This window comes from Anolis sagrei, chromosome 10 (assembly GCF_037176765.1).
Source record: "Anolis sagrei isolate rAnoSag1 chromosome 10, rAnoSag1.mat, whole genome shotgun sequence".
Classification (NCBI taxonomy): domain Eukaryota; kingdom Metazoa; phylum Chordata; class Lepidosauria; order Squamata; family Dactyloidae; genus Anolis; species Anolis sagrei.
In genome coordinates this window covers 24737665-24762047 of record NC_090030.1, presented here as the reverse complement: position 1 = coordinate 24762047, position 24383 = coordinate 24737665, and the positions used below count along the sequence as shown (strand labels likewise).

The window sequence follows — 24383 nt, the reverse complement described above, 5'->3', positions numbered from 1 at the left end:
CTTTTTTCTTTCTTTCTTTCTTTCTTTCTTTCCTTCCTTCCTTCCTTTCTTCCTTCCTTCCTTCCTCCTTTCTTTCTTTCCTTTCTTCCACCCTCCTCCTTTCTTTCTTTCTCCCCCCTCCTTTCCTTCCTTCCTCTCTCCCTCCTTTCTTTCTTTCCTTCCTTCCTTTCCTTCCCTTCCTTCCCTCCTCCTTCCCTCTTTGCATCCTTCCCTCTCTTCTTTCTTTCTTTCTTTCCTTCCTTCCTTTCCATTCCTTCCCTTCCTTCCCTCCACCCTCCCTCTTTGCATCCTTCCCCTCCTTTTTTCTTTCTTTCTCTCCTTCCTTCCTCCCTCCCACTCTCTCTCCCTCCTTCCTTCCTTCCTTTCCTTCCTTCCCTCCTTCCCTCCCTCCCTCTTTCCATCCTGCCCTTCCTTTTTTCTTTCTTTCTTTCCTTCCTCCCTCCCTCCCTCCCTCCCTCCCTTCCTTCTTCCTTCCTTCCTTCCTTCCTTCCTTCCTTCCTTCCTTCCACCCTCCTCCTTTCTTTCTTTCTCCCCCCTCCTTTCCTTCCTTCCTCTCTCCTTTCCTTCCTTCCTTCCTTCCTTCCTTCCTTCCTTTCCTTCCTTCCCTCCTCCCTCCCTCTTTGCATCCTTCCCTTCCTTTTTTCTTTCTTTCTTTCTTTCCTTCCTTCCTTCCTTCCTTTCTTCCTTCCTTCCTTCCTTCCTTCCTCCTTTCTTTCTTTCCTTTCTTCCACCCTCTTTCTTTCTTTCTCCCCCCTCCTTTCCTTCCTTCCTCTCTCCCTCCTTTCTTTCTTTCCTTCCTTCCTTTCCTTCCCTTCCTTCCCTCCTCCTTCCCTCTTTGCATCCTTCCCTCTCTTCTTTCTTTCTTTCTTTCTTTCTTTCTTTCTTTCTTTCCTTCCTTCCTTCCTTTCCATTCCTTCCCTTCCTTCCCTCCACCCTCCCTCTTTGCATCCTTCCCCTCCTTTTTTCTTTCTTTCTCTCCTTCCTTCCTCCCTCCCACTCTCTCTCCCTCCTTCCTTCCTTCCTTTCCTTCCTTCCCTCCTTCCCTCCCTCCCTCTTTCCATCCTGCCCTTCCTTTTTTCTTTCTTTCTTTCCTTCCTTCCTCCCTCCCTCCCTCCCTTCCTTCCTTCCTTCCTTCCTTCTTCCTTCCTTCCTTCCTTCCTTCCTTCCTTCCTCCCTCTCTCCCTCCCTCCCTCCCTCCCTCCCTCTTTCCATCCTTCCCTTCCTTCCTTCTTTCTTTCTTTCCCTCTTTCCTTCCTTCTTTCCTCCCTCTCTCCTTCCTCCCTTCCTTCCTTCCCTCCTCCCTCCCTCTTTCCATCCTTCCCTTCCTTTTTTCTTTCCTTCCTTCCTCCCTCCCTCCCTTCCTTCCTTCCTTCCTTCCTTCATTCATTCTTTCTTCCCTCCCTCCTTCCTTCGTTTCTTTCTTTCTTTCCCTGCAAACTCTTGCAAGAGCACCCCCTCCCTTCCCTCCTTCTGTTCTTTGGCTTGCTTCTTTATTGGACTTTTATGTTGAATCCTCTTTGGTTTGTTCCCATCATCCAGCTCGCCGTTCCCAGTTCAGCCCACTGGAGAGTAACGTGATCAGCCGCCTGCTCGCCCCCACCCAGGCCTCCTTAGCTAGGAGCAAAAGTGCTGCCGCTTTATCGGCTGATGGCAAAGATCCCTCAGGTAAAAGGCATGGGGTGGAGGAAGCCCAGCTACAGCAAATGCAACAGGGTCATTCAGAATAGTGAGCCATGGGCATCCAGTGAGTTGCACCAAAGCCTTCCTTCTGTCAGGGGACCTGCTTCCATTTGCTCAGGTGAGAATATACAGTCAGCCCTCCACATTTGCTGGGGCTAGGGGCACAGGACCCCCGCCAAAGCAAATGCAAGGAACACATCTCTAGAAATCTTTTTTTTTTACCCTATATAATATTATAAAATTCTATAACATTTAAAACATAATAAAACTTTATTTCTAGACTGCCCTCTCTCCCCCAAAGGGACTCAGGGCAGTTTACATATACAAAAAGGCAAGCATTCAATGCCTCAGGTGAATACAGGCATATCAAAGTAAAATACAATAAAGCAACAGTAATAACAGTGAGCTTACAACAAAAGAATTAAGTATTGTGATGTAAAATAAAACAAAGCAACCCAATAAGACATAGTTTACTAAAATATTAGTAAGCATTACAATGAATGCTCTAAAAGCAATTTAAAATACAGTTACTGTATATACTCAAGTATAAGCCGAGTTTTTTAGTCCTTTTTTTAGGCTGAAAAAATCTCCCCCAGCTTATACTCGAGTCAATGTTATTTATTATTTTACTTTGTTATTACTATTATTATTATATTTAGTATTTTATTATTGTTGTTATTGTTATATTTATTATTTTACTCTATTTATTATTGTTATTGTTACATTTATTATTTTACTTTATTATTATTATTTTGCTATTTATTATTATTGGAGGACATGTAAGCATATTTACATTGAAGGAGGTTAGAATAATGGTTTAATCAGAGTTAGACAGTTTTATCTTAAATTACAGTTTTATGTAAATATTCAAAAATATTTAACCTAATGCCTGAATTAATATAATTTTATTGGTATCTATTTTTATTTTGAAATTTACTAGTAGCTGCTGCATTTCCCACCCTCAGCTTATACTCAATACATTTTCCCAGTTTTTTGTGGTAAAATTAGGTGCCTCGGCTTATATTCGGGTCGGCTTATACTCGAGTATATACGGTACATTAAAAACGGCTCGTGCCAGTGCTCATTTAAAATGTAACGTGGCAGACGTATAAGTACAAGTGGAATTAGCCAGCGTTCCAAGTAGTTAAAGTAATCATTGTCTTTGGTAATTTTTTTTCCTGTAATTTTGATGATATTGTTTGCTTTTTATGTTTTTTGCTGTAATATGTTGTCCAGGCTTGGCTCCATGTAAGCCGCTCCAAGTCCCCATCAGGGAGATGGTGGCGGCGTATAAATAAAGATTATTATTAATTATTATTATTATTATTATTATTATTATTAATTACCATTGTATTATCACATCTTCTGTTCTGGAGCCCCCGGTGGCGCAGTGGGTTAAACCCCTGTCCCGGCAGGACTGAAGACCGACAGGTCGCAGGTTCGAATCCGGGGAGAGGTGGATGAGCTCCCTCTGTCAGCTCTAGCTCCTCATGCGGTGACATGAGAGAAGCCTCCCACAAGGTTGATAAAAACATCAAATCATCTGGGCGTCCCCTGGGCAACGTTCTTGCAGACGGCCAATTCTCTCACACCAGAAGCGACTTGCAGTTTCTCAAGTTTCTCCTGACACGACAAAAAAAAATCTTCTGTTCCCAGATCTGCCCCCACCAACCCTCCCATTACTTAGATAGCATTACAAAAACAGCACTGTAAACTGTTTTTATAATGTGGTCAACCCTCCTGTTCAAGGAGATCCATTGGCTGCCGTTCATTTACTGGTCCCAATTCAAGGTGCAGGTGCTTACCTACAAAGCCCTAAACGGTTTGGGACCCGTCTACCTGCGTGACCGCATCTCTGTGTATGAACCCACACAATCTCTTTGATCATCTGGAGAGACCCTGCTCACACTCCCGCCACCATCGCAAGCGTGATTGGTGGGGACGAGGGAGAGGGTCTTCTCGGTGGTGGCCCCTCGACTCTAGAACTCACTCCCCAGGGACATTAGGCAAGCCCCAACGCTGGCAGTCTTTAGGAGGAGCCTGAAAATGTGGCTGTTTCAGTGTGCCTTCCCAGAATAAGGAAACTCCCAGCAATATGTCCTTAAACACACTTTAATAATGATTTAAGATTGTTTGCACATGTCTTCCCTCTCCAAAACTTTTATCCCAGTTACATGTCACCTTGTTCATGCCCAGCATTATTTTTAAAAAAATTTTAATTATTACATTTGGCCCAGCCATAAGTTTTTAAATGCATTGTGTTAATGTTACTGTTTTTTAAAAATTATTTTGCTTATGAGTTTATGTATTGTTTTTGTATTATTGCTGTTATTGTTTATTGTTGTATTGTGGGCTCGGCCTCATGTAAGCCGCACCGAGTCCCTTGGGGAGATGGTAGCGGGGTACAAATAAAGTTGTTGTTATTATTATTATTATTATTATTATTATTTGGAGAAAGTTCAACATGGCATGTAAGATTTCTATTGTGATCAGATCCTTGAACAGAATAAGTATCACATAGACCAATATTAAAGGATCTTTATACTATGTTGCCAACTTGCAAATCCAGGCACACATTTCTAGAGCATTGGCTCAGAGAGATCCCAGTTTGATGTACAGTAGAGACTTTGTTGAAAGTTAAACATCTACATGAAGCCGCTGGGTGACATCATCCGGAGTTTCGGAGTGCGGTGTCATCTGTACGCAGATGATGTCCAACTCTGTCACTCCTTTCCACCTGCTACTAAGGAGGCTGTCGAGGTCCTGAACCGGTGCTTGGCCGTTGTGACGGTCTGGATGAGGGCGAACAAATTGAAATTGAATCCAGACAAGACAGAGGTACTCCTGGTCAGTCGAACAGGGTATAGGGTTACAGCCTGTGTTGGATGGGGTCGCACTCCCCCTGAAGACACAGGTTCGCAGCTTGGGTGTGACCCTGGACTCATCGCTGAGCCTGGAACCCCAGGTTTCGGCGGTGACCAGGGGAGCATTCGCACAGTTAAAACTCGTGCGCCCGCTGCGCCCGTACCTTGGGAAGTCTGACTTGGCCACGGTAGTCCACGCTCTGGTTACATCCCGCTTAGACTACTGCAACGCTCTCTACGTGGGGTTGCCCTTGAAGACTGCTCGGAAGCTTCAAATGGTCCAACGTTCGGCAGCCAGGTTGCTAACAGGAGCGGCACTCAGGGAGCACACCACTCCTCTGTTGTGCCAGCTCCACTGGCTGCCAATCTGCTACCGGGCACAATTCAAGGTGCTGGCTTTAGCCTATAAAGCCCTAAATGGTTCTGGCCCTACCTACCTCTCCGAACGCATCTCCTCCTATGAACCAACCAGGACATTAAGATCGTCTGGGGAGGCCCTGCTCTCGGTCCCACCCGCATCGCAGGTGCGGTTGGCGGGGACGAGAGACAGGGCCTTCTCGGTGGTGGCCCCTCGGCTATGGAACGCCCTACCTGTGGACATCAGACAGGCCCCTTCACTGCTGGCATTCCGGAGGAAAGTCAAGACTTGGCTTTACGAACAAGCGTTTGGCTAAATAATGCAATGAAATACAGCAATACGGTACAATTGATCACAGGAATTGGTATAAAGGATTATGATTACGGATTCTGATTCTGATTTGTTTGCTGAGGCATATATCTAGGATTATGATTGTTTTTGACCTGATGTTTTGTATAATGTGTTATAACTGCCTTCTTGTTGTTGTTGTGTTGACCTTTACTATGTAAACCGCCTTGAGTCGCCATTTCGGCTGAGAAAGGCGGTATAGAAGTAAAGCAAATAAATAAATAAATAGAATAGAATAGAATAGAATAGAATAGAATAGGATTTATTTTTAAAACAGACAACTAACAATTCCTGAGAGGTACAAAAAGTGTGACTTGTTACAAAAGTACTTCAGCTTGATTGCTTGCTTGAACAGTTCTCTTCACTTTGTTCTAGACAGAGCTAACCAAACACAACTACCTGTTGGTAACAAAACCCTTGCTCTATTTCAGAGAATAGTGATGAGTCTGACTACCCTAATTAACTCTATCCTAGAGTTCTTCCTGTTAACCAACCACTTTAACACAGTGGTTCTCAACCTGTGGGTGCCCAGATGTTTTGGCCTTATTTATTTATTTACTTACTTTATTTCTATACCACTTTTCTCAGCCCTCAGGCGACTCAAAGCGGTGAACAACATCAGTACAAAATATCACCAAAAAAGTATAGGGCAATTAAAAACAATTATCACATAAATCATTAACATCAGTACTGTATAACAATCATTAGCGCCTCAACAGTAAAATCAGAATCCAGTCTCGTCATCCGTATTCCTATGTTTAATTACACTGTTTAATCAAATGCTTGTTCGAACAGCCAGGTCTTCATTTTCCTCCGAAACGCCAGCAGGGAGGGGGCCAATCTGATATCTGCAGGCAGGGCGTTCCACAGCCGAGGGGCCACCACTGAGAAGGCCCTGTCTCGTCCCCGCCAAGCACGCCTGTGATGCAGGTGGGACCGAGAGCAGGGCCTCCCCAGATGATTTTAGTGTCCTAGTCGGTTCATAGGAGGAGATGCGTTCGGAGAGGTAAGTAGGGCCAGAACCGTAAGTAGGGCCTTCAACTCCCAGAAATCCTAATAGCTGGTAAATTGGCTGGGATTTCTGGGAGTTGTAGGCCAAAACACCCGGGGACCCACAGGTTGAGAACCACTGCTTTAACAAGACCATGGAGGCAATGAATTAAAGGCCGCCCTTACTGCAGGCTTTTAGCACTCATGTGAAGAACCAATTTTTAGGGGCTCTGCGTAAATTACAATTGTAGGGTGTGACGATGTGTAACTTTTATTCTCATGTTTATGTGTTGTTTAGACAGTGGTTGATAAATGGTAAGTATGAAGGAATATATTTTGTTGGAGATGGCTTGGCGTTAGCTGGGTTGCTGTAGCAACAGGGGCGGAGCCTCTTCACGGGGCAGCTGTTTTGAAAGTCAGTCAGTAAGCCGGTGAGCTACTGGGAAGACTGAGTCTCTGGGTAGAGATTCAGGGAATTAATTGGTGACCAAAGGGGTTACAGAAAAGGACCCGGTAGTGATAAAACTACAGGGGGTTATTGATTCTGAGTTAAGAATCAAGGTTTGGCTGGGAGCCAATTCTGTTAATAAGCCTTTTAGCTTATTTGTCTTATTTAGGACAGTTGTCCAGAAGAGTTACATCTGCTTATAGAAACCTCTTGAAGTCTGTGCCTGAGATTACTCATGAAACCTTATTAATGTAACCAATCAAGATTTGTGCCTCTTGTGAAGAAACAGTTAAACATGTTATACTCCTGTTAAAATAAACTTGTTACTGTTTTCCTCAAGCCTTGCCTGATACAGTTTCTCTTAAGACAAACAGCCTGCATAAGAAGTAAAGTCAAGCCAGGGACAGTAAACGCTACGCTATTAAATGTATAAAGCCTTCTGTAATTAATAGTCCCTTTATAAAATAGCTCCTAAGCTGAAATTGATCGTTGCCCGGCTTCCCTCACAGATTAGGTGGCAGTAAGTTCAACCACACTCCTTCAAATAGGGGTCCTGCATTTTCAACAAAAATAGCACCATTTAAATCTGTATTAATTATTGAGTGTAGTTTTATTGGGTGAGGCTTCCATCTTAGCTTTCCCAGCCTACCGCTTTTCACGCTCCCTCTGCTCTTGTTATGTTCCCATGAAGCGCACTACTCGTGGTGGTGGTGGTGTCTGTCTCCATGACCTCTCTTGTGCCGTAAGCTTCCAGTGGTGATCTTTGGTACGGTACTTAACAAGCGCTGTCTTTTCTTTTCTTTTCTCTGTGTCTTTTCTCTCTCCTTCCCCCCTCGCCACCCCCTCTTTCCCCACACCTCGGTGGTCTGTGTGTCTTGTCAAATTCCTAACTTTATAGAATCTCCCCTCTGTCCTCGTTCAGCTTCCAACAGCTCCCTTGGCTCCCCTGCCTACATCCCCAAAGTGCCTCTCCGCAGCCGCAGCATTGACCGCTTGAAGGTGGCCGCCTCGTCCTCAGAGAACCTTTCTCCAGAATCTGCACAGGTTGGTTGGTTGCAGTTTGGATAAGTGGCTCCTGAGATGAATGGATGGATGGGTGGATGGATCGACACATGCACCCATGAATGTTTACCTGAAACTGCAGGCAATAGTGAAGGTAATAGTGAAGCCTATATTTTGACTATATTTGATTTGAGTAGGGCCGGGCTTTAGCTCAGCGGGTTAAACCGCCAACTGCAGAAAATCTTGCTGATGGAAAGATCGACAGTTCAAGCCCAGGTTGGGTTGAGCTCCCAACCGTGAGTCCAGCTTCTGTTCACCCAGCAGTTCGAAAACAGTAATATGAGTAGATTAATAGGTACCACTTTCGTGGGGAAGTAATAAAAGGCACCCATGTGGACATAATATAATATAAATGGGTTCCTGAATGAAGTGCATACAACAAAAATACCACTTATATAAGATAAACAATAATATAATTTAGTTATTTATTTATTTGCTTTATTTCTATACCGCATTTTTCAGCCTGATAAGGCGACTCAACAACAGTATATAAACATGCTGCACTGTTCAACCTCAGTGACAACAAACAATATCGTGCAAATTTTAGTACAGTCGTATCTTCTTATGAGTAGCTAGTAGCTCAGCCGTCCACGACCGGTTTCGGCCTACTTCAGGCCTTCTTCTGGTGGACTGAAATTAATGAATAAATCAATGTTTTGCTCCAGTTGCATACATATAGAACATCTTATACTTAAATGTACTCAAAGAAATTAGTTAAGTCTTCACCCTTGTTATTACAACAATATTTGTTGAACATATCCATTAAATACCATAAGTTACAACACATTTAAGTACTTACAAAGTTATACACTTGAGAATTTGTTCTCCTCAGGGGATACAGATTTTTTTTTGGCTCAGTGGTATCTACATCAAAGGAACGAAATGTGGCTATGAGAGTTTGAAAATTACTACGTTAAAAATGATTGTTTTGTAGAAATATTGAATATTAAAGTATTTTACACACGATATTGTTTGTTGTCGCTGTGAGGTTGAACAGTGCAGCATGTTTATATACTGTTGTTGAATTATATCATTGTTTATTTTTGTTGTACACCCATGCGGACATGTCAGCAAATCAATCGGGAGAGCATCTGAAACAATTCCTATTTATTTTTTTATTGACAGCTTTTATATTCCGCCCTTCTCACCCCGCAGGGGACTCAGGGCAGATTACAGTGTACACATATATGGCAAACTTTCAATGCCAATTTTGACATACAATATATACAGACATACACAGAGGCTATTTAACTTTTTCTGGCCACCAGGGGAGCTGTCGCTTTCATCGTCCATCTGCAACGCTGATGAAGCACTTCCGCATTCCCCACATGCTTCCCCGCTGGAATGCTTTGCTGGAGTCTTCTTTATGGCCTCATAAATCAGTTAATTTAGCCTCCCCACACTTTAAGGTGGTACCGAATTTTCCTACCTGACAGATGCAACTGTCTTTCGGGTTGCAAAGGTTGACAACAGGCTACACAATTGGTTGGAAGCCCACTCCAACCCGGGCTGGCTTCGAACTCATGACCTTTTGGTCAGAGTGATCTTAATGCAGCTGACACTCAGCCTGCTGCGCCACAATCCCCGTGCTGGGATTTCTGGGAGTTGAAGTCCAAAACACCTGGAGGCCCAAAGGTTGGGAACCACTGACCTAAAGACAACAAAGCTCCTTGGTGTATTGTCAAAGGCTTTCATGGCCGGAATCACTGGGTTGTTGTAGGTTTTTCCGGGTTATATGGCCATGTTCTAGAGGCATTCTCTCCTGAAGTTTTGCCTGCATCTATGGCAAGCATCCTCAGAGGTAGTGAGGTCTGTTGGAACTAGGAAAAAGGGTTTATATAACTGTGGAATGACCAGGGTGGGAGCTAGGTGTGAATGTTTCAACTGACCTCCTTGATTAGCATTTGATGACCTGGTAGTGCCTGGGGGAATCTTTTGTTGAGAAGTGATTAGATGTCCTTGTTTGTTTCCTCTCTGTTGTTGTGCTGTTGTAATTTTAGAGTTTTTTTAATACTGGTAGCCAGATTTTGTTCATTTTCATGGTTTTCTCCTTTCTGTTGAAATTGTCCACATGCTTGTGGATTTCAGTGGCTTCTCTGTGTAGTCTGACATGGTGGTTGTGAGAGTGGTCCAGCATTTCTGTGTTCTCAAATAATATGCTGTGTCCAGGTTGGTTCAGAGAAGTCAGATATAGCAGAGCACCTGATGAACCAACCTGGACACCTGGAAGCACACACAGATATAGTATCATAGATTTGAAAGGAACCCCCAAAAAAGGACAATTATATGTTGCATGTCCCAGAGTGGGCAAACCAGACACTCTCCACATCAACACTGACAAAGAAACAGCAAGAAATACTGTTTACCCACAAGCAGAAAGAAATTACGTATATTGGAAACCAAAACTTTCTCGTTACTTTATTTTTGAGATCACCAGGCTGGGCCACAGCAATGCGTGGCAGGGGATGGCTAGTATCTTTATAAAACCGGTGTTTGACTGGTACATCTCTGCTCTTTCCGCAGAAGCCGGAGGCAGCAAAGCCATCCACTTCTTCCATTGGGCGGCGTGCCCCTTCGCCCTCCCTGCCTGGCTCCAGACGGTCCCTTTCTCCTGCGAATGTGGGCAAACGCCCTCCGTCCCCAGCGACAAGGTTTGTATCTTAGCTTCATTTTCTTTGCTCTCATCAGTTCTCATTCAGAACACAGGCAATCCGAGTTACAAACATCAGATTTACAACCGACTCATAGTTAAAAATCGGGGTGAGACAGCAGGAAGGGAGAGAAATTGCCCCCTTGGAAGGGAAATTCACTCCTGGAAGAGTTGCTATAATGGGGGGAAAGGGTCTCCACTGAAGCTTTATCACCAATCCTTGTTTCCACAAGAAGCCAAATTTTTCAAAATCCAGTTCTCACAGGGACGGAAAGTGAAGGAACAGGGGCAAAGACAGCAAAGGAAACACCACAGAGGTGTTAATCCTTCCTTATGCTATCCAAAGATATGTAGATATTTGGCTGGAGTTACACTTCAAAATCGTTTCTGTTCAGATTTTCATTCAAATTCGACTTAAGAACAAGCCTATAGCGAAACAAAAGGAAAGTGGGAACGATAACCATTTGACCACCTGCTTTTCCGCCCACCTGGTGCTTCTCACATGGTCCTTATATACCCATTCACCCCTCCTGTTGGGGTTCAGCCTGATCCTGATCTGTGTGAACCGGATTCTCTGATAGTTTTTCCAACTGAGCAAGCTCTCCCTGACCCTGACAGTGTGGAATCTGTTGTTGATGCAGAGGTCAGCGGAGATGAAAATGAAACTCAACAGCTGGAGGAAAATGTTTTGGAAGCTAGCCGTGATATCTCTCCACCTGGGGTTTTTAATGAGGACCGAAGAGAACAGATAGTTAGAGATAGAAATGTTTCCCAGTTTCTACGAAGGTCACATCGTTTACAGGAGAGACAGGCCCAGGCTTCTAAGTCAAGGGGTGTTTCAAAGAATAGCTTCTTTGGTTTAAGAGGCCTCCTGCCGGGTGCCTCTTTAGATCAAGCAACGTTTGGGACTGTGGCTGTGCCTTGGCAGAATTCCTGTGTTTCATGGCCGGTAATCCCAGAGGCTTAGTTATCAAGTTCATGGTTAGTAAAAGGCTAACAGGTTCCTGGTTCTTGGATTGTGGCTTTTGAAATTTTGCTCAAGTTCAGAGATTTTACTGACTGCTGTGTTTTTCTGTGGCTTTTTGACTTTGCATTTACCTTTCTTTTGTAACCAGTTTTTCATCAATAAACAAGGATTGCTTTTCCTACAGTCCAGTGTGGTGGATTTAATCTTATGGTCTCGTTTCTTGAACTGGGATGCAACACCTCCCTCCAGCTCATCCCACATGTTTTGGCCAAAGTTCGTCCAGCCAGATAGTTGACCTGCAAACAGAGCAAAATTGGGGAGTAAATCGATGGGGGAGAGCACCTCTTGTTCTGCTGCCATGGGTCAGAGACCGCCTTCACTCAGCAGGAAGTAGGATGGAGAGGAGAGAGAAGGGCCCCACTGTATCCCACTCCCCACAGCATCCCGTTCTCTACCTCCTCCAAACCAAAACGCTATCAGATGCTAGTGTGTCTTAAGCCCAGTCTTTCACTTCAGGTCTCTTCTACGTGGAGGTGAAAACCTGCAGATCTAATCTCTGGTGGGAGGGAATTCCAAAGCTGAGGGGCCACCACCGAGAAGGCCCTGTCCCTCGTTCCCACCAGCCGCGATTGCGAAGATGGTGGGACCGAGAGCAGGGCCCCTCCGGAAGATCTTAGTAACCTTGATGGTTCATAGGGGAGAATCTGTTCGGAGAGGTAAACAGGGCCGGAGTCGTTTAGGGCTTTATAGGTCAACACCAGCACTTTGAATTGTGCTCGGAAGCTAATTGGCAGTCAGTGGAGCTGGCGTAACAGAGGAGTTGTATGGTCTCTGTACCCCGCTCCTGTTAGCAATCTGGCTGCCGCTCGTTGGACCATTTGAAGCTTCTGGGCAGTCTTCAGAGGCAACCCCACGTAGAGAGTGTTGCAGTAGTCTAAACGGGATGTAACCAGAGCGTGGACCCCCGTGGCCAAATCAGACTTCCCAAGGTACGGGCGCAGCTGGTGCACAAGTTTTAATTGTGCAAAAGCTCCCCTGGCCACCGTCGTAATGAAGGATATAAGTACAAACCATGCCATGTTTTTAAGATTTTATTTGTAGAAAATTTAAAAAATCCCTAAAAATTAGGGGATGACCCAAACATTATACAACTTGATGGGCAAAGAGTAGTAGATGTGCCCTCCGTGTGTGGCAATTTTCACCCCTCTAACCCGAAAACTGAGCGGAAGGGGAGCCTGGGAAAGACGCCCATGTTGTCCAATGTCTTAAAATTTTCATTCTTTCGGATGCTGAATGAAACGCCCTGTCTAATAGGTTCCCCATTTTTGGAAGCAGTGAACAAAAAGAAAACGGGGCTAAGAGAATGAAACAAAACAAAATGGACAGCGATTCCATACAAATGCACGAGACTAATGATAACCTTGTCTAAAAATCCAAAGTCATTGCAATCTGTCTGGTGCAATTTTCTGAACCTGTGCCCCAAATATCCCCAGGAATAGACCTAAAAACCCAGACAGTAAGATACCTTTTATTTTTGTGTTGGGACGTGTAATGGATACAAACTCTTGTCATGGGCAAGGTTTTTGTACACAGAAAAATGTCATACTTCTTTCCATGCCAAAGCAAGGTCTGTCTTTCAGCAGAGTCCTGACCAATGTCCTTTCCTCGGCAGACAAAAGCCTCATCCAAACTCACCGAATGTCTTAAGGCAACAGACGTCTTCTGTCCCGGTCCCAAAACCGGTCCCTATACAGCGCCCGTCGCTCACTCCGAATGTGCTAAACATTACCAAAAAGAGAGCAGACCTGGAGCCCAAACCAAAGGAGCGAGTGGTGGACCTCGCGGGGCAAGAACAGAGCCCCTTACCACACGCCTCAGAGAAGGAAAGCCCTGCTGCCACAGCTCCAAAGACCAAAGAAGGTAAGAGTGTGTGCATCAGTGATAACATGTTTGCCTCTCGCTCTGCCTTTCCCTCTGACACTCACAAAAGGTGAGGAGTGTAAACAGCCACATGGCATTTCTCCAAGAGTAATGTGGTTAAATGGGTTTAATGCTGTAACTTGTATTTATTGTATCAGTACATGCCAATTCCTATCTGAACAAAAATCAGTTTATTATTTATTTATTTGCCACATTTATATACCGCCCCTCTCAGCCCAAGGGCGACTCGGAGTGGTTAACAATAGGCAACAATTGCCCTTTATTATTATTATTATTACTAGCTGTCCCCTGCCATGCCTTGCTGTGGCCCAGTCTGATGATCTGGAAAATAAAGTAATGAGAAAGTGTTGGTTTCTAATATATGTAATTTCTTTGTGCTTGTGGATAAACAGTATTTCTTTCTGTTTCTTTGTCAGTGTTGATGTGGAGAGTGTCTGGTTTGCCCACCCTGGAATATGCAACATATCATAGTCCTTCTTTAAGGGTCTATTTCAAATCTTCCATACTATATCTGTGTGAGAATCATATCTATCTATCTATATTTATGCCTGGATGGCTCTTTGTCAGGTTTGCCTACTCTGGAACATGCAACATACAATTATCCTTCTTCAGGGGTCCATTTCAAATCTATGATACTATATCTCTCTGTGTGTATGAATCATATCTATCCATCTATATCGATGGCTGGATGGCTCTTTGTCAGGAGGGCTTTGATTATGTTTTCTTGCCCTGGTGAAGGGAGTTGGACTGGATGGCCTTGAGTATTTTCTGTTGGACATGGGGGTTCTGTGTGGGAAGTTTGCCCCAATTCTGTCATTCGTGGGGTTCACAACGCTCTTTGATTATAGGTGAACTATAAATCACAGTAACTACAACTCCCAAATGTCAAGGTCTATTTTTCCCAAACTCCATCTGTGTTCATATTTGGGCATATGGAATATTCATGCCAAGTTTGGTCCAGATCCATAACTGTTTGAGTCCATGGTACTCTCTGGATGTAGGTGAACTACAACTCCCAAACTCAAGGTCATTGCTCATCAAACCCTTCTAGGAATCCTGTATGCCCCGGTTGGTTCAATTCTATCATGCTATTTGATTGTAGGTGAACTATAAATACCAGCAACTACAACTCCCTCGCTATCTATCTATATCTATATCTATGGCTGGATGGCTCTTTGTCAGGAGGACTTTGATTGCGTTTTCTTGCCCTGATGAAGGGAGTTGGATTGGATGGCCTTAAGTATTTTCTGTTGGTCATGTGGGTTCTGTGTGGGAAGTTTGCCCCGATTCTGTCATTCGTGGGGTTCAGAATGCTTTTTGATTGTAGGTGAACTGTGAATCCCAGGAACTACAACTCCCAAATGTCAAGGTCTATTTCCCCCAAACTCCATGTGTGTTCATATTTGGGTGTATTGAGTGCTTGTGCCAAGTTTCGTCCATATCCATCATTGTTTGAGTCCACAGTGCTCTCTGGATATGAGTGAACTACAACTCCCAAACTCAAGGTCAATGCCCACCAAAACCTTCCAGTATGTTCTGTTGGGCATGGGTGTCCTGTGTGCCAAGTTTGTTTCAATTCCATCGTTGATGGAGTTCAGAAAGCTCTTTGATTTTAGGTGAACTATAAATCCCAGCAACTACAACTCCCAAATGACAAAATCATAATTTTTTGAGTGATAGTCACGCCTTGTGTTGTGAGACGTTTTGTTGCCAAATTTGGTGTGATTTCGTTCATTGGTTCTTTTGTTTTTAAGGTACTCATTATGCACAGAGCATTTTTATATATATAGATTATTATTATTATTATTTTATTTTCTCTTTCTTTGCTTTTCTCTTTTGTACCGTCTTGGACTTCACCCCACTCACACTTCCCAGCACTACCCAATTCCCTGTCTAACCTTCATCCCCTTTCAATGTTACATCTGAAAATTCAATAAAGATATTATTTTAAAAAAAACGATAGGCAACAATTGGATGCCAGAGCAGATACAACAAAATAAAACAATCATTAATACTATAAAATACTAACCTCACTATAAAAACATAAAAGTCATACACAACATTTAAAACATTATCAAAGTGTCTCCATCTCAAATCATTATCCAGTTGTGTCGTCAATTGTCCATAATATCATATATGTATTGCATATTCGGGAAGGCCTGTTCGAAAATCCAGGTTTTCACAATTTTTCAGAAGGATAGGAGGGAGGGGGCCGATCTTATCTCTAAGTAGGGCATTCCACAGTCAAGGGGCCACCGCTGAGAAGGCCCTGTCTCTCGTCCCCGCCAGCCGCATCTGTGAGGAAGGCAGGAAGCAAGAGCAGGGCCTCCCCAGGAGATCTTAGCGTTCTAGATGGTTCGTACAGAGAGATACGTACAGATTGGTAAGTTGGACCAAAACCATTTAGGGCTTTATAGGCTAAAGCCAACACTTTGAATTGTGCCCGGAAGCAGATTGACAGCCAGTGGAGCTGGCGCAACAGAGGAGTAGTATGCTCCCTGAGTGCTGCTCCTGTTAGCAACCTGGCTGCCGCCCGTTGGACCATTTGAAGCTTCTGAGCAGTTTTCAAAGGCAACCCCACATAGAGAGCGTTGCAGTAATCTATACGGGATGTAACCAGAGCATGGACTACTGTGGCCAGTTCAGCTACTTAATATCATTAACCTAGGAAGTGTAACAACTAATGTGTAAAGCGAGTGATGCTTCAAAGTATGTAGAAATTTGCTATGAAAAACAATCCGTGGAAACAGCAACAAAAAAGCCCACGAAATGGTTCAGATATGTGGATGACACCTTCACCATTTGGAGCCATGGAGAAGAAGAACTAAACAAGTTCCTGGACCACCTGAACAGCATCCATCCCAACATCCACTTCACCATGGAAAAAGAAAATGAAGGAAAACTGCCATTTCTAGATCTCCTAGTCGTCCACAAACCAGATCAACAGTTGGGTCACACAGTTTAAAAACCTACATACAGAGATCGATACCTACCTACATTAAAACTCCAATCATCACTCAAGTCAAAAAAGAAGCACCATTAAAGCCCCGGGAGACAGTGCAAAAAGCGAATCCCACCAAGACGAACTGAACCACCTCAACTGGGCTCTACAGGCCAATGGAGACTCCACCTCAGACATCAGAAGAGCTGCAAGACCAAGAACAAGCCACGAGAGTAAAGACAAAGATCCACCCACAGGAAAAGTGTTCTTGCCATACATCAAGGGAACCACAGACTGCAGAGGTAAGCTGATGAGGAATCACAACATACAAACTATCTACAGACCCACCAAGAAAATCCAACAAATGCTACGTTCAGCAAAGGACAAGAGGGATCCTCTCACCTCAGCAGGAGTCTACCGGATACCATGCAGCTGTGGACAAGTCTACATAGGGACCACCAAACATGAATCAAGGAACATAAAAGGCACTGCAGACTACTTCAACCAGAGAAGTCAGCCATAGTGTTGCAACCCAGAGCAGGAAACTGGACCCTCAGACAACAATCCACCACACTTGACTTCAGGAAAACAATCCTTCTTTATTGATGAAAGATGAGTACAAAATAGAGGAAAAATGCAAAGGTAAAAAGTCACAGTAAAAATCAGCAACAAGAAATGTCCATAAAGAAGATCATAAAACCCACAGCAAAACTGCTGAATCCTGGAACCTGTTAGCAATCCACTAATCGTACTTGAAACAACTAGAAAACCTCCGAGGAACAAGGCCACTTGAATTAGGGGACCTGCAAAAGCTTGCTCATGAATCTGGAACAATGTCTGGTCTGAAGCTGCATTCAGGCCAGGCATACTTAAGGCCAAGAAATCTATTGCGAGACACGGTTGAAGTTTTTGTTTGGATTTCTCTCAATGTAGCTGACCTACGTAAACTTTGTGCTTCTTCCCGGCTCTGCCAAATCTGCCCCCGCCTATCCTCATTAGGCAGGCCAGGTGTCAGATTCTCTGGAGAACTAAGACTGGGAGGAAAAGGGAGTGAAACGTCTCCGCTCGGCTCAGAATGCATGTTCTCATGGGAATCTTAACTTTCACTTTCCAAGGCTGTAGGATTTTCACTACTCAAACCATCATCATCTAAATTGGCCTCAGAATTCACATTGACATCTACATTGGCATCAGGAAATACAATCAGAGAATCAGGTTCAGGTTCACACACAGGCTGAACCCCAACACATAGCAGAGCACCTGATGAACCAACCTGGACACAGCATATTATTTGAGAACACACAAATGCTGGACCACTCTCACAACCACCATGTCACGCTACACAGAGAAGCCATTGAAATCCACAAGCATGTGGATAATTTCAACAGAAATGAAGAAACCATGAAAATTAACAAGATCTAGCTACCAGTACTACAAAGCTAAAATTTTAACAGTAGATAAAAAACAAAACTCAGACACAGGGCAACTCCAGCCAGGAAACAATCAGGAACTCCTGGTCGCCTCTCAACAAGGAAATTTCCCAGGCAGTAACAAGTCACACCTAAAAACTGTCTAGTCATCAAATCTAATCAAGTTGGCCAATTGAAACATTCACACCTAGCTCCAATAGACTAATAATAATAATAATAATAATAATAATAATAATAATAATAATAAACCTTTATTTGTACCCCGCTACCATCTCCCACAGGACTCGGTGCGGCTTACAAGAGGCCGAGCCCAAAGTACATCATGAACAAAACACAACAGACAGCAATACAATGCAACAATACATAAGCAAACAATAAAACAGTAGAAAAAGCACAACACTATTAAAAACCTGTGGCAGGGCCAAATGTAATAGTTAAAATTCTAAAAATGCTGGGCATGTCCAGTTGAGGTAGACTGGATATTTTGGGAATAGAAGGGTGTGCAGACAATTCTAACTCTCATATAGTGCATAAGGGACAATTGCTTGGGATTCCTTAATCTGGGAAGGCACACTGGAACATCCATGTTTTCAAGCTCCTTCTGAAGACTGCCAATGTTGGGGAATGCCTGATGTCCTTGGGGAGGGAGTTCCAGAGTCGTGGGGCCACCACCGAGAAGGCCCTGTCCCTCGTCCCCACCAATCGCGCTTGCGATGCTGGTGGGATCGTGAGCAGGGCTTCACCAGATGAACGAAGGGATCGTGTGGGTTCGTATACAGAAATGCGTTCACCAGGTAGGAGGGTCCCAAACCGTTTAGGGTTCTTTCTCCCACCTTGGACCTTCCACAGATATATAAACCCAATTGTCCAGTTTCCAACAAACCTCACAACCTCTGAGGATGCTTGTCACAGATGTGGCAAAATGTCAGGAGAAAATGCTTCTAGAATATGGTCATACAACCCAAAAAACCTACAACAACCCAGTGATTCCGGCCATGAAAGCCTTTGACAATTACGATTATTATTTGTATATACCCTGCTTTTTATGGAACCCCCGGTGGCGCAGTGGGTTAAACCCCTGTGCTGGCAGGACTGAAGACTGACAGGTTGCAGGTTCGAATCCGGGGAGGGGCGGATGAGCTCCCTCTATCAACTCCATCTCCTCATGCGGGGACATGAGAGAAGCCTCCCAGAAGGATGATAAAAACATCAAATCATCCGGGCGTCCCCTGGGCAACATCCTTGCAGACGGCCAATTCTCCCACACCAGAAGTGACTTGCAGTTTCTCAAGTTGCTCCTGACACGACAAAAAAAACAACAAAAAACTGCTTTTTCTCTCCAAAGTGGCTTGTAGTAAAACTACTCATAGGGCAGCAAACCAAAATGATGTTTCTAACAGTTCATAGCAAACGGTCAATTCCAAGTCTTTGAGTTGGTCACTTCCAACACTGATTTTTTTTTCTGACTGTTATCACATTGTTATAAAAGATGATTCACAGATAAATGCTTACTGGTTAGGTCTTGGTGTCTTGTCTTGGGTTCCTGCAAAATTGTCACAATTGATGAAACTGTTCAAGTAATGGGAAAGGAGGGAGGTTGTTGCTCTGGTATCAGAACTTTAACATTCCACGAGCGGGTTCTACTGAAATGCTGATTTTGTCGTATGTGCAGTCAGTCACTCATGGGGTCAGAGTCCTCCAATGGGTGGAGTAAAGTGATTCCAAACGAATGGCACCCCCATATGCCTCTTTGCCCCTCTGCACATGCATCCTCTTCCCCTCTGAGCAGGAAGGACGGCCTCTGCCATCCCCCCAAAAGAGACATTTCAGAAGAGATGTCCTGAGTGCTTCCCTCTCTGGAGAAGTACTCAGCAGTAAAGGAGTCTGGCCCATGGACCTGGCAGAAGAACCTCTTTCTGCAAACAGCCACAGGTGAGTGGGTTCCTTGGCTTACAATGCATGCAAAGAGGCTTGGGCAGGCACCATGGAGGGGCTCCTGTGCTTAGTTAATGCTTTAGGTCAATTGCAGTGTGTCTAATCTATGTGGCATCCTTGTGGCATATTGTTTCCTCTTCTGCCATCTTTGGTACAGGCTTGGGCAACTGTTGGAAGGGCAAGTTGGCCAAAGAAGCCCCCCAGGAGACCTTGGAGGGCTGCACTGCATTGACTCCTACAGTCAATCAATAACATTACCCCCAAAATGTTCACACACACCTTCTAGGTCAGGGGTCCTCAAACTTTTTAAACAGAGGGCCAGGTCACAGCCCCTCAAACTGTTGGAGGGCCGGATTATAATTTGAAAAAAATATATGAATGAATTCCTATGCACACTGCACATATCTTATTTGTAGTGCAAAAACACATAACACAATACAATAATTAAAATGAAGAACAATTTTAACAAATATAAACTTATTATTATTTCAATGGGAAGTGTGGGCCTGCTTGTGGCTGATGAGATAGAATTGTTATTGTTGTGTGCTTTCAAGCCATTTCAGACTTAGGTTGACCCTGAGCGAAGGCCAGGTAAATGACCTTGGAGGGCCGCATCCGGTCCCCGGGCCTTAATTTGAGGACACCTGGTCTAATGTCTCTGGGGAGTGAGTTCCAGAGCCGGGGGGCCACCACAGAGAAGGCCCTCTCTCTCGTCCCCGCAAGCCGCACCTGCAATGCGGGCGGGAGCAAAAGAAGGGCCTCTCAGGAGGATTGAAGGGCTCCGGTTACATTGCAGCAGGTGGTCTGTAGTTTGCTCTTCTCCACACTCGCATGTCGTGGATTCCACTTTGTAGCCCCATTTCCGAAGGCTGGCTCTGCATCTCATGGTGCCAGAGCGCAGTCTGTTCAGCGCCTTCCAAGTCACCCAGTCTTCTGTGTGCCCAGGAGGGAGTCTCTCATTTGGTATCAGCCATTGCTTGAGATTCTGGGTTTGAGCCTGCCACTTTTGGACTCTTGCTTGCTGAAGTGTTCCAGCGAGTGTCTCTGTAGATCTTAGAAAACTATTTCTTGATTTAAGTCGTTGACGTGCTGGCTGATATCCAAACAAGGGATGAGCTGGAGATGTCACTGCCTTGGTCCTTTCACTATTGACTGATACTTCACAGCGGATGTCAGATGGTGCAATACCGGCTGGACAGCGTAATTTCTCCAGTGGTGTAGGGCGCAGACACCCTGTGATAATGCGGCACGTCTCATTAAGAGCCACATCCACTGTTTTAGCGTGGTGAGATATTTTCCACACTGGGCATGCATACTCAGCAGCAGAGTAGCATAGCGCAAGGGCAGATGTCTTCACTGTGTCTGGTTGTGATCCCCAGGTTGTGCCAGACAGCTTTTGTATGATATTGTTTATAGCAAACACTTTTTGCTTGATGTTCAGGCAGTGCTTCTTGTAGGTAAGAGCACGGTCCAGAGTGACTCCCGGGTATTTGGGTGTGCTGCAATGCTCCAGTGGGATTCCTTCCCAGGTAATCCTCAGAGCTTGGGATGCTTGTCTATTCTTAAGGTGAAAGGCACATGTCTGTGTTTTAGATGGATTAGGGATCAACTGGTTTTCCCTGTAAGAGTAAGGCAGTAAGAGCACCTAGCGCTTTGGAGAGCTTCTGTTCTACCATCTCAAAGCTCCCTGCTTGAGCAGTAATGGCACGATCATCAGCATAGATGAAACTCTGTGTCCCTTCTGGCAATGGCTGGTCATTTGTGTAGATGTTGAACATGGATGGAGCAAGCACGCTCCCCTGAGGCAGGCCGTTCTTCTGTTTACGGCATCTGCTTCTCTGGCCGTGGAACTCAACAAAAAAGCTCCTGTTTTGTAGCAGGTTTCCTATGAGGCGGGTGAGGTGGTAGTCCTTTGTGATATTATACATTTTTCTCAGGAGGAGGCGATGGTTTACAGTACCATAAGCCGCTGAAGACACCTCCTGTGATCTGCTGCCTTTCAAAGCCATCTTCTATGTGCTGAGTCAGGTTCAGCACTTGCGATGTGCAGCTTTTGCCTTTCCTGAAGCCAGCTTGCTGTGGGATCAGACATGGGTCTATTTTTTCCGTAATTGTATGCAAAATAAGTCTCTCCAGAACTTTGCAGAGGTGACACAACAGGGAGATTGGTCTGTAGATTTTTGGGTCATTACGGTCTTTGCCTGGCTTCAAGATGGCTATTACTCTTGCTTTCCTCCAGATTTTGGGGATCTGACAGGATCTCCTTTCCTGTAGTTTGAAGCCATTGTTCCATTGCGTCCTAGTCTCCAGGACAGCGGAAAAGAAGCCTGCTCCCTCCTCCCTATGACTCCCCCCCACACACACACACACACATATTTATACATGACCCTCATCATGTCTCCTCTCAGCCTTCTCTTCTATAGGCTAAACATGCCAAGCTCTTTAAGCTGCACCTCATAGGGCTTGAATTATGGAAAAAAATAGACCCATGTCTGACAGGATGCAGTGCAGTTGTTCATCAGCTGCACCCCAGTTCATCAGACATGGATCTAAGTTTGCCCCGTTTCTGTTGTTTGTGGGTTTCAGAATGCTCTTTAATTTTAGTGAACTATAAATCCCAGTAACTACAAATCCCAAATGTCAAGGTCTGTTTCCTCCAAACTCCATCTGTGTTCATATTTAAGCATATGGAATGTTTGTGTCAAGTTTGGTCCAGATCCATCATTGTTTGAGTCCACAGTGCTCTCTGGATGTAGGTGAAGTACAACTTCCAAACTCAAGGTCAATGCCCACCAAACCCTTCCAGTGTGTTCTGTTGGTCATGGAAGTCCTGTATGCCATGTTTGGTTCAATTCCATCATTGGTGGAGTTCAGAATTCTCTTTGATTGTAGGTGAACTATAAATCCCAGTAAGTACAAATCCCAAATGTCAAGGTCTATTTCCTCCAAACTCCATCTGTGTTCATATTTGGGCATATGGAATATTTGTGTCAAGTTTGGTCCAGATCCATCATTGTTTGAGTCCACAGTGCTCTCTGGATGTGGCTGAACTATAATTCCCAAATTCAAGGTCAATGTCCACCAAACCCTTCCAGTGTGTTCTGTTGGTCATAGAAGTCCTGTATGCCATGTTTGGTTCAATTCTATCATTGGTGGAGTTCAGAATTCTCTTTGATTGTCGGTAAACTATAAATCCCAGCAACAACAATTCCCAAATGACAACATCAATTTTTTTGAGTGGAGAACCTAAATTGGACTGTTAGATGTCTTGTGTCCAAATTTGGTGTCAATTCCCCCAGTGGTTTTTGAGTTCTGATGGTAGCACGAACTAACATTACATTTTTGTTTATATAGATATAAACTAACTAACCTTCGATATGGGTATTACTTGAGACCAATTAGATGTATCTTGTACAGCGGACTACTCCTAAGATGGGAGAATTTATAAAAACTGTTGGTTTTACTAATGGGTCTATGGAACGTAATAAATGACGATGTTGTTGTTTTAATATACAGGGTTAGTCAAAATGAATAGGCCAATAAGAAAATTAATTTTAGACGAATGTATGTTTATTGTAACCAAACTACAGCTACGTATCGACAGATAAATTATCAAAGTTTTGTCTCACCTTCAGAGATGTTCGATATGGGCGCCCCGTGTGACACGGCAGACGTCCAAGCGATAGTCCAGTTCATTCCACATCCGTTGCAGCACATCCGACGTAATGGCATCGAATGCAGCACATATGCGCTGTTTTAAGTCGTCCAAGGTCAGCGGTAATGGAGGTCGGAACACAGTGTCTTTCACATACCCCCAGAGAGAAAAGTCGCATGGTGTGAGGTCGGGGGACCTGGGGGGCCACAGGAGGAATGGAAGATCAGTCACTCCAGCACGGCCAATCCAACGTCTGGGAAGGTGTTCGTTGAGGTACTCGCGTACACTGTTGTGCCAATGCGGAGGGGCACCGTCCTGTTGGAATACGAAATCGGGCACTTTCTCTTCTAACTGTGACATCAACCATTCAGACAACATGTCAGCGTACACTATGCCTGTTACGGTTTTCTCCGCGAAAAAGAATGGGCCAAACACGTGACGGTTGGTTATTGCACAGAAAACGTTTACCTTCGGCGAATCCCTTACATGTTCCAATACGGCATGAGGATTTTCAGATCCCCAAAAGCGGAGATTATGCCTATTGACCTTCCCGCACAGGTGAAACGTTGCCTCGTCACTGAAGACCAGTCTGTTGGCAAAGCCTTCCTCCTCTAGTCTTCGCTGCATTGATTCGCAAAAATCGTGTCGTTTCGAATAGTCACCTTTTTTCAAAGTCTGCACCATTTGCAATTTATACGGCTTGAACTGCAAACGTTTGCGTAACACGCGCCACACAGTTTTTTGCGGAATGTCCTGTGGTTTTACCCTTGCATAAGCAGCCCGTCTCCTCAAATTGCTTTACCCACCTCGCAATGGAATGTCGATGAGGTGGTTCCTTGCCATACTTGGCTCGAAATTCTCGCTGGACCGTAATTACTGACATTGTTTTAGCAAATGTCATCACACAAAACGCCTTCTCTTTGCCTGATTCCGCCATTTTGAAAACAGCGACTCCTAGCGACGCCTAGCGGCATTAACGTACATGTGTGTTGCTCAAAAAAAACTTTGATAGTTTATCTGTCGCTACGTAGCTGTGGTTTGGTTATAGTAAACATACATTCGGGTACAATTAATTTTCTTATTGGCCTATTCATTTTGACTAACCCTGTATACT

At 44.3% G+C, this 24383-nt stretch overlaps 1 protein-coding gene across 1 annotated transcript in view; it reads left to right on the top strand.

Annotated features, from left to right (window-relative positions):
- The window catches only part of MAP7D3 (MAP7 domain containing 3), a 93274-nt gene that overhangs the window by 51581 nt on the left and 17310 nt on the right, over positions 1-24383 (top strand). Inside the window, exons 10-13 of the mRNA XM_060756039.2 lie at positions 1540-1665; positions 7587-7732; positions 10274-10401; positions 13040-13287. Coding sequence (XP_060612022.2) covers positions 1540-1665; positions 7587-7732; positions 10274-10401; positions 13040-13287 — 648 coding nt within the window. The remainder of the gene's footprint in view (positions 1-1539; positions 1666-7586; positions 7733-10273; positions 10402-13039; positions 13288-24383) is intronic.